This window comes from Lacerta agilis, chromosome 4, assembly GCF_009819535.1.
Source record: "Lacerta agilis isolate rLacAgi1 chromosome 4, rLacAgi1.pri, whole genome shotgun sequence".
NCBI classification, from domain to species: Eukaryota; Metazoa; Chordata; class Lepidosauria; order Squamata; family Lacertidae; genus Lacerta; species Lacerta agilis.
The window spans coordinates 18,265,084-18,275,182 of NC_046315.1; the positions used below are offsets into that span (position 1 = coordinate 18,265,084).

General features: G+C 40.4%; 1 protein-coding gene across 8 annotated transcripts in view; it reads left to right on the plus strand.

The window, feature by feature from the left end:
- YAP1 (Yes1 associated transcriptional regulator) overlaps positions 1-8,548 on the plus strand; it is an 84,984-nt gene extending 76,436 nt beyond the window's left edge. For all 8 annotated transcript variants that reach the window (XM_033146174.1, XM_033146176.1, XM_033146175.1 and 5 more), the window contains 3 exons: positions 1,467-1,597; positions 3,943-4,055; positions 5,006-8,548. In XM_033146174.1, the coding sequence (XP_033002065.1) occupies positions 1,467-1,597; positions 3,943-4,055; positions 5,006-5,244 (483 nt within the window). In that variant the 3' untranslated portion in view covers positions 5,245-8,548. The remainder of the gene's footprint in view (positions 1-1,466; positions 1,598-3,942; positions 4,056-5,005) is intronic.
- Positions 8,549-10,099: the final 1,551 nt, after the last annotated feature.

The following is a 10,099-nucleotide window of genomic DNA, read 5'->3' on the forward strand; positions in this document are numbered from 1 at the left end:
TTTTGTAGCATCTATTAATGAATATACAAGAAGCCAGAACTGTGGAATGCCAGATAATGAAATTTTGAGTAAAGGAAATGTTTAGAAGACGCTTGTTTCCCCTCCTTTTTTAAAAACCAAGCTAAGGATTTCACATTTAGGGACTAGCAGTAAAGTTATGTAGACCTTCTGACTCTTTAGAGAGAGAGAAACACACACAACTAAATGCCTTTAAGAGACCAATTGGATAGTTTTCAAAAAGCTAACCTCATTTTTAGAGTAGCTTCTCTAAGGGGTTGATGGATTGTTTTGGCTCATTTTTCAATATCCAAAATTAGAATTTTGTACTAACAATGAGTGTTAAGTCTCTTTCTTTCCCAAGGGCCGTTAGAAAAGTTTGACATAGGTTTTTTTTTTGTTTAAAAAGCAATGAAGAAATAAAAATAGTTTTCAGCCATATTTTTTTTCAGATGTTACGTTTTATATATAGAATAGTACATAGTTTTGAAACAAGGACAAAAATCTGAACCTTTCCAATATGCTTTTGAAGTGTTGAAATAAAAACGTACCATACATTTCCCAGCAGTGCAATCCTATATATGTCTACTCAGAAGTAAGCCCCATTGAGTTAATTTACTCCCAGAATAATAAGTACTGCTGTCTAAGATCCACCCCCTTCCTGAAAATACTAAAAACAGAGGATATTGTACACATTAGGAATTTGTGTTAGAAAATCACAGAGCAACATCTGAAGAGCACTGCATTGGCTGCTGCTCTTGAAATTCTCCAGGTTTGTTTCAAGTGGGAATTATTAAACCAGAACTCCAGCAATTTTAACTTCCAGACTCCTGTAACATAGCAGTTCAATGAGTGGCTAGGGTAGAGGTTCTCAAACTTATTTGGCCTACCAAATTTTTTTTACTCAGAGCCCTCCTGGAAATCTCTCTTCTTTATGTGAAAGGATTGTGCTAGTGCCACAGCCTGCCTGTCTGCCATTGGCTAAATAGGCAGACATGGACTTTCTGTGCCTCCACTGCTAAACCCCTATTTCGTGTTGTTAGAACCTGTTGACTCTACAGTCCCATCTCAGGATCACCTTCCTTCCCTTCCCTTGGCAATTTGTATCAGATTTACTTGGAATATGTATGTGTAGCTCTGAACCATTTTGCAAATGCAGGTATGCGACGAGATGCAGAATTCTAGACTAGAGGGAGGAATTATATTTGTACTCTTACATAGGTATGCCCAGAGTGGCTGCGGCAACCCAGCCAGATGGGCGGCATATAATTGATAAAATAATAATTGTTATTGTTATTGCAGGATTTGCATTAAAATATGTGCTGGGACAATGTGAAACAAAGGTGAAATGGGCACCCTTCTGGTTGTGCATAGTGTGGATGCCTGTTCTTGCCTGTTCTTTAGTGGTGCCGATGGATTTTGAACTTTGTACACAGAATATACTAACGCGGCTACAACTTGGTCGGCAGGAATTGGCTCTTCGCAGTCAGCTTCCCAGCATGGAACAGGATGGAGTTCCGCAAAATCCAGTGTCCTCTCCTGGAATGTCTCAAGAACTGAGAACAATGACCACAAATAGTTCGGATCCTTTTCTTAACAGGTTAGTAGCTGTAACTACTATTGGTGGTTTTGCTTTGCAAAGAGAGAGAGAGAGAGAAATATCATTTTCAGATTCTGTTTGGTGCATGTAATCGTCTGTTTTGAACATCTGTCTTTTCCAAGAACCACAGCTGTAAATGAATCTTTCCTTAAATGGAAAGTCCAGATTTTGTTTTGTTTTGTTTTGTTTTTTAAGTTGAGGATTAAAAGCTGTCTCCTGCGGGAGGAAGCCAACTGTTCAGACTTGTAGGAAGGGCTCGTCTTCAAAGTCATAACATGTTTGCCCCGGCGCAAGTCAATTGATGAACAGCCGTTTAGAATTACTGACTCAGAAAAGCTTTTCAAAAGTTTAGCAATGAGATCTAACGCGGGGCTCACTTTAAGGAAATTTCTGCAGCAGCCCTGGTTCTATTTTTATCCTTTGTAGCATTTACAGAGGAAACAGTGATAAGGTTTTTACATATCAAGTTGCAGAGCTTACAGGCTAACAGGGTATTTTGGCGGGCATTCGTTTGTGCAGCCTGTTCAGATAGATCCTTGTGAACTGTTTTGTGCATCTAATTTTAAAGAAATGTCCCTAGCCCTCATCATTGCAAAGATACACTTGAAAACGGTAAATATATAGATTTGAGGAGCTCAGAAAAATGGGGGATATATGTATATAAGTTTTCTCCTGACGTCTTACACTGAGGACATGACATTCAGAGGCCTGATTTAAGTTTTCTCAGTCATAACCACATTTGCATATATTTCAGTAGAACTTCCTGGTATCTCAACAGCCTAATCGATTTCATTGACTATAGGATGTTGGCAGTACCAGATGCCAGGACAGTGCAAATTGTTGCCTTATTCTTCCTTCCCACACACAGGATGTGCAGATTATATCCATTACGACTGAATATGCAGACTTTCTGTCGCTGGTCTATGTTACAATGTACTCCTGCTATGGTCAATAACTCCAGAGCATAAATGTGGATATTGTAGCTTATAGCATTTCATGTGTGTGTTGAAAGGTCTGCAAGCCATTTTTGCATTATTTAGTTCAGGGATAGCAGACCTTTTTTTCTATGAAGAGATGTTGAGTCTTCCCTTTTCTCTCTCTCTTTCTGCCACCTCCTTTCCCTTCCTTTCTCTCCCTTTCTCTTGTCAGGTGGCTCTAAGCAAGGATTTGAGAGTTGGGGGATGTAGGAGGGAATGGCATGCCTTTCTCCAACTGCTTCCTTCTCCTGCTTGGCCTTTGGGCAGCTTTTCACATTCCATCACTGTAGGTGGGGCCCACACTGAGTTACGGCAGCCTCACAATATGTTCTTTAGGGTCCTGTGGGAGGGTGTGATCCCAGCAGACTGGCTCCGTCCCCTCTGCACAGCAAAAGTAAGCACATTGTCCACTTCTCGGGTGGCATCCAACCAAATGCTTCCACCAGCGCAAGGACTTTCGGATGCGCAACAGAAGTTCCCGTCCCTTTTCTCCGCACACTTCCCCGAATCTGCACCAGAAAGCGGGAGTTAGCGGGAGGAACCCAGAACAGATTTAGGGGAAGAATGGGAGATGAGAGGGAAGGGGAGCCTAAAGTCCTTGCACTAGTAGAATCACTTTGTTAAATAACTCCAAAGCCACATTGTCTTGGTCTCATTTTCCTTCTGCCACAGCATCCTGAAGCCTGAGCATTCCGAGAGTGATGCAGGCCTGTAAGGACCTGCCTTTTGTTACTTGAAATCTGTGTCCCGCATGTCTCAAGTGTGTTACACACACATGTGGGAACTTTTTTTTTTAATTGGAGGGCGTGCTACTTAGGTCTGGAAGACATGAAAATATCAGTTATTTTTTAGGGAAATACATAAAGTGCTGGCATATCCTAAGGATCCCAGGAAGAGACCTATGTCCTTCCCACACCAATTACCAGCCACATTTCCCCTTCTCAGGGAACGCCCCCTCTACCCCCACCTCTTTTTTTGGTTCACAATCTACAACCAGTTATGAAATCCACATTCCAAATCTGCCTCTCCCCATCACCACAGGTACCACACTTTGACCAAACTGTATCCACAACAACAGCAAAAAAAACATTGGGGCTGGATTTTTCACTTGAACAGCCTGAAGAAATTGTTCCAAAAAAATGCCGGGTCCTTTTTGGTGTTAGCTTTAGGCATGGATACATGTGCTTTTGTTGTTGCTGCAGGACTGAATATTCCGCGCAGAATCGAGAAGCCAAAGAAACTTCTTTTTTGTTTTTGTAATGTCTTTCTTTAAAAATGTGAGAACAGAATTAAACTTGCCTTTATGCTTTGGGGGTAATGAGTGCTTCAGTGTTCTTGGTTAAAACTAAGATGATTTCCCCTTTACAGTGGAACTTACCACTCGAGAGATGAGAGCACAGACAGTGGCCTCAGCATGAGCAGTTACAGCGTCCCCAGAACTCCAGATGACTTCCTCAACAGTGTGGATGAAATGGATACAGGTTTGCATCCTTTCCTTCTAATAGAAATCTTGAGATTTTTTTCTTTTTTGGTAGCTTGCCTGACTTGTAACAGAGAGAGAGAGAAAAAACTGCACTTCTAGGTAATGTCAGAATTCTCTTATGCCGTTGCTGTGCCCAGTTCCAGGGGACTAGATCCAATGGGCTGAAGTTACGGGGGGGGGGGGCTTCAGTTGAACATGTAAAGGTTTTTGATGATAAGAGCAGTTTAATAAGGGAAACAGTTGCCTAGGAGGGAGGTGGGTTGACCCTTTGCTGAAGGTTTACAGTAGGTAATATTGCTTCTAGCTTTTGTTTGTTTGCTTAAATATTTTTTAAACAATGCATCATATATAAATTAAGGTTGATGCGAAACTTTTGATTGAATTGTGAATATGATTGAATTTGATTGAATTGTGAATATGAGTCATAGAGTGGTTCCCACCACCCCTGTGGGAAATACTTGACCTATGCATTTGGTGCCAGCTGTGCAGATGGCCTGCCCCATGGTGCTACAAGACAGCAGGGAAGTGTGCCGTTTGTCCACAGCAGCCCGGAGGCCCATGGCCTGGCTGCGGCGGACTCACACAAACCGCTGTAGACTAGCAGCAAAATCACAATAAATTAGGGGAGGGGGGCACACACTTATGTACTGGATTTGCATGTGGTCTTTTCTTACAAGCTGCTTTCCAGAAAGGTTGTCCACCACTACCTTTTCTCCAAGTCTGGCCACTGGAGGTTGGTTGTTTCCCCCCCTAAAAACCTATGTTGCCCATATGTAGAGTGCAAAGGTTAATGAAGAGAACGGGTCAGTCGAGAGTCTTTGGAGATGTGATGCAGCTCGCTGGCTTCCATGTTGGGACCAAGTCCTCAAATTTCTCCAGCTCATATGACGTTAGATGATCTCTTTCGGTGAATGTGATGTTCCTGTTTTGCATTTGTTCTGCACCCAGGTGACACTATCAACCAAAGCAACATACCCTCCCATCAGAACCGCTTTCCAGATTACCTTGAAGCCATTCCGGGGACAAACGTGGACCTTGGGACACTGGAAGGAGATGCAATGAATATAGAAGGAGAGGAACTGATGCCAAGCCTACAGGAGGCTTTGAGTTCTGACATCCTTAATGACATGGAATCCGTATTGGCAGCCACCAAGCTAGATAAAGAAAGTTTTCTTACCTGGTTATAGGGGCCTCAGGGAGATGGAGTTTGAAATCTTGGAAGGATCTAAGGAGATAAGACACGTACCTGATGTTGAAAACAAGCCTGTACGGCAAAGGCTTCTTGGCTTATGATCAGAGAGGAAAACAAGTAAATGAACAAAATACTCCAGATTCTTTTTCATCCAATGTTTTGTTCCTCCTTGTCCAAACGCTGCTGTTTTACTGCTGACCTCTTTCACAGTTGACTCTGAAGAATTAGATGTTTTGTTATATCTTTTTTTTTTTTTTTTTTTTTTGCTGTTGCAACTACTGTTCCACATGGTCGTTAATGGAGAGAGGGAAGGATGGGGAAGTGGCGAGGGCCCTGTTTTGGATGATGACTGCCATTCCTTTTGTCCCGCTATCTGTTTTGTATGCCCTTTTATCTAATAATGCAGATGTTTTATGAATTCAACTCTGCACATCCCTTCTTGTAGCTGGCTATGCTTTGCTTGGAGTTTTGCTCTTTTGCCTGTGGCAAGCTGCAAAGAAACAAAAACAAAAACACAAAAAAGTGACTTACTGGTCCAGTAAGCCAAAAATGATGTATCTGATGGAATAGAAGTCAATACGGATTTGGAGATAAGGATCAGAAGAAGGCTGAGATCTTACTATTGGGCACAGTCCATCAGACACTATGGCTGCTTGATCAACGTTGAAAGGAATGAAATATGCACAGCAGTGATTTTTCTATTGGATTAAGCCCATCATTATCTACTTAAAAGTTCTCTTTATTAGCTTGTTCACATTTTATGGCACCATAATTGATTCATTTTACACACAAAAAATCATTAGAATCTTGATTGTTGCCTCTTATTTTAGCTTTTTTTCAAATTCTAGGCCTTCTTTAAAAAAAAAAAATATAGCAGTAGGTTAAGAAGTTAACTGTTTTCAGTTTTGTGTTTTTGTTGTTTCATATTTTTAAATAATGAAAACTAAATTTCCTGACTTCACGTAGTCTTATTTAAGTCTGAAATGGTTGACTTTTTTATACCTAACTAGTATAGCCAGTGAATATCTATAGTTCTATGTTTTGCTTATAACTTTTTAAAAGATAGCTTTGAATGTATTATTAGACTAAAGGACCGGTGGCTTATCTTTTGTGCCTGTACCAGAATTCAAAGCAAATTTTAAAAGTTGGAACTCCTACTGAACACTATTCCTAATATTCGCACCAATAATTTCAGAGGAATTTACATCCATCAAAATGTTTTTAGGACTACCGCTTAAGAGTGACCAACCTGTATGGCTTTTATCATGAGTTTTAAACACAGGAAAAAAAGTATACTATGGTTCTTCATCATGGGACAGCTCTTGCCATTTTTGAGAGAGCTTTTTAAAATGTTGATGAAATTGGTGGCTTGAGATTCTAAAGTCCCTGATGGATAAAAAAACGGAGATGCTTTCGTATAGTTATTTTTATGATATCACCTGCACTGTCATCTTGAGTTTACAACACTAGCAACATGAACACTAAAAGTTAAGGTGCATTCAGAAGCATACTGACGAATAAGCCCATGGTGCATATAGAAGATTGTAAAGATATGTGTTAGATTGTAACGTGAGCAAGTAGTAGTGTATTTTAGTAGTAGAGATTAGCACTGAAGTCGAGGAGCCGAGTACGTCTTGAAACCATGAACTATTTTTACCAGAAATTATTGTCCTCGAAGTTGTTTGTAGGAATTGTGACGTTTTCCAAAGAGTATTTTTAAGTGAACAAAATGAGCATGAATCAATGTTACAGTATAAGCTATGAAGTTTTTAATGTGTTGGCACCAGCTAGTACCATCTGGATCTTTCAACATTCCCATTCATTCATTGTCCTTATTTTCAAGGGTTTATAACCTGGCCATCAAAAGACCTTTCAGGCTGAAACTTTGTGTGTTAAGTTTTAATGTCAACAATATCTCCTAGGTTCATTTTACCCCACTCCCTAGCTGACGTGTGGGATGAAACCTAAAAGCGAAGCTTTGGCCAAGAGGCTCAATGGCTCCCTTCTGCAACATCATGTTAACTCCTAAGTCAATAACTTGCGACGTAGCCGGAAGAACACATCATACTCCCATTAAGAGGATTCCTTTATTCCTATTCTCCCCACATTTCCCCAAAGATCCTTTCAAAAGGCAAACTGACACAAAATATAATTGGACTTTAGCAGTTGTATAAATGAAGAGAAGTTGGACATTGAGAATTCCTGCTTTTCGGTGAGCTCATTTCTATCCAGATATTGGAGGACCACTTATATCTGTTTTGAGCCTCAAGTAGAAATTGCTGAATTCCTATTCTGGGTATTGCATAGAAGTGCACAGAAACAGTTTCTGTTTGCTTTTCTTGGTCACAGCTTTAAGGTTGGAACTTTTTAATTATTTTTCCCCCTTGCTGTACATACACTACACAGCTTATACTGTATTGGAGTAGCACTGCTGGAGAGGTACCGACATAAAACTGGGAATTCTTGAATTTCTCTTTAACACTAAGCCGTTTATGTAGAACTTAACGCAAGTTACATTATAAGCCTCTTCATTTGATGGGAAATGTGCCTTAGAGATTATTTGTACCGTTAACAGGAGAAGAAAAACAAGCCAGTCTAGATTTTTATTCGAATTGATCACTTGACAGAGTGGCTTAACTTTTGTGTGTGTATTGAAATGCAGAAAGAAAGAGAAAGGAAGGAAGGAAGAAAAGTGTTATGAGTAGTATTTTGTATTGATTGGTGTATATATTTAAACAGATCACTGTCCTAACTTTATAGCTTCAAGATTTTTTTTTAAAGTACAATTATGTTCAGATTGCAACTGAAGCTTATGAATTCTTGTGTATGTCTGACAGCATAACTTCTTTGGAATGTGTACTGTTTCTATAAATCATATGGATCAAAAATTGTACCAGTCAGTGTTGGAGCTCAAGCAATGCAAAAGGTGAAAAGACAGTTTTGGAGTGATTAACGGTAACTTAGTTTTTGCACATCTGGAGAATCCATATTAAAACGACTTCACTTGCAATCATAGTGGGATTTTTTTATACAAGATGCAGGTGTGCGTGCGTGCATGTGCGTGTCTAAAATGACACTTTAGGGTGAAAAACTTCCATATTTTAAAATGTTTTCTATTAGAGAACCCTAAAACTCAATTTTTGCAAATATATATAAAGTTATGAATGTTATATTTTCTTTATAGAGCATGCCTCTGTTAGGTACCGTAGTAAATTCTGTTACATTTTCTTTTATGTAATACGTTTCCCCCCCCCATTGCTTTTTTGTTTTACATGATATAAATATATACTTTGCGCTTACAGTGTCTTGTTTGGTTTTTCCACGTTTAAACATATCGTAATGCAGAGGCATGAGGAATTTTGTACCAGGTCTTGACAGCTAATGCAGAATCCTTAGACATTTAATACTTAAAAAAAAAGCAATCAAATTTTACATAAAACTGCACTACTAAAATTACAGTCATACCCCGGGTTGCGGACTTTCGAGTTAAGAACGCCCGCAACCCGGAAGCGTTTCTGGAGCGCGCGACCCCCAGGATGTGCAGAACGCTTCTGTGCACTTCGCGCATGCTCAAATCGCACTACTTCCGTGGTTTGGGGGGGGCGTTTGTGTTAAGCACGCCCGTGTTACGTAGTGCAATCCGGAACGGATCGTGTGCGTAACACGGGGTACCACTGTACTCCCTTTCAGGGATGTTGTTGCAGTGGATTTCCAGCTCTGGGAGACCATTAGATTAGACCAGGCACCCCCAAACTCGGCCCTCCAGATGTTTTGAGACTACAATTACCACCATCCCTGACCACTGGTCCCATTAGCTAGGGATCATGTGAGTTGTAGTCCCAAAACATCTGGAGGGCCGAGTTTGCCTATGCTTGGATTAGACAATCTCTAAAATCCCTCTTAAGATTCTATTTTTTCCTTTCCAGAATTCATAGTATTGAAACCTTACGTGGTTGACCACGTTTATGACATCAGCCTTGCTATTGGCGTGTCTTCTAAGGGGAGCGGGACGTTCAGCTGAGTTGCAGGAAGGCCCTAAATAATTTGAAACCTTATCAGGGCTAAATAAAACTGTCAACAATTGCATGACTAATACACAGAACTCCCTAGATAAGGGCTACATTTGTTTTTATTAACTTGGAATAAGAAGCAACCTTTAAAAAAAGTGCCTCTCCCAAGTCCTTACTCCGTTGACCACACCCCTGTTTGAAATGTCAAAATAAACACGTCTGCAGCAAAAGGAATACCTCTGCTCTTGCTCCTGTGGGCAATTTTGAAAGAAGCCCAGCTCAGAAGCATTACTCGCTCTACACAATCATATTACTTAGGATGTGTCCTATCTGTGTCCTGTAAGCAAGCATTTCTTGTTCTTTTTTTATTTGTCGTATCTAGAGGTGTAAATACAACAGGCTCCATCAATTGTGGCCTATTTGTTTTATCTGGCTGTTCCTGCGTTCATCCTGGTTTAACTTAAATTAGGGGAAGGGAGGCCATAGCTCACCCCTAGGTTCAAGCCCTGGCATCTCCATATAGGGCTAGGAGAAACCCCTGGCTGAAACCCTGCAGAGCCGTTGCCTGTCAGTCTCAACCAGGGTTTCCCAAACTCAGGTCTCCAGCCAGTGTAGAAAATCATGAGACTGGTGAACCAACAGTCTGAATCAGTATAAGGCAGCTTCCTATCTTCCTACATTTTGGGGGCTTGGCTAAGTTCGTAATTGCATTTTTCAGTAGCCACCTTACCTTTTAAACAGGCTATTTCACTTCAGTGTCTGGCATTATATTATATTGTATTAATCTAAATATAGCAATAACAACAATAATATATTTGGAATGCTTTTTAAAGCAGAGGT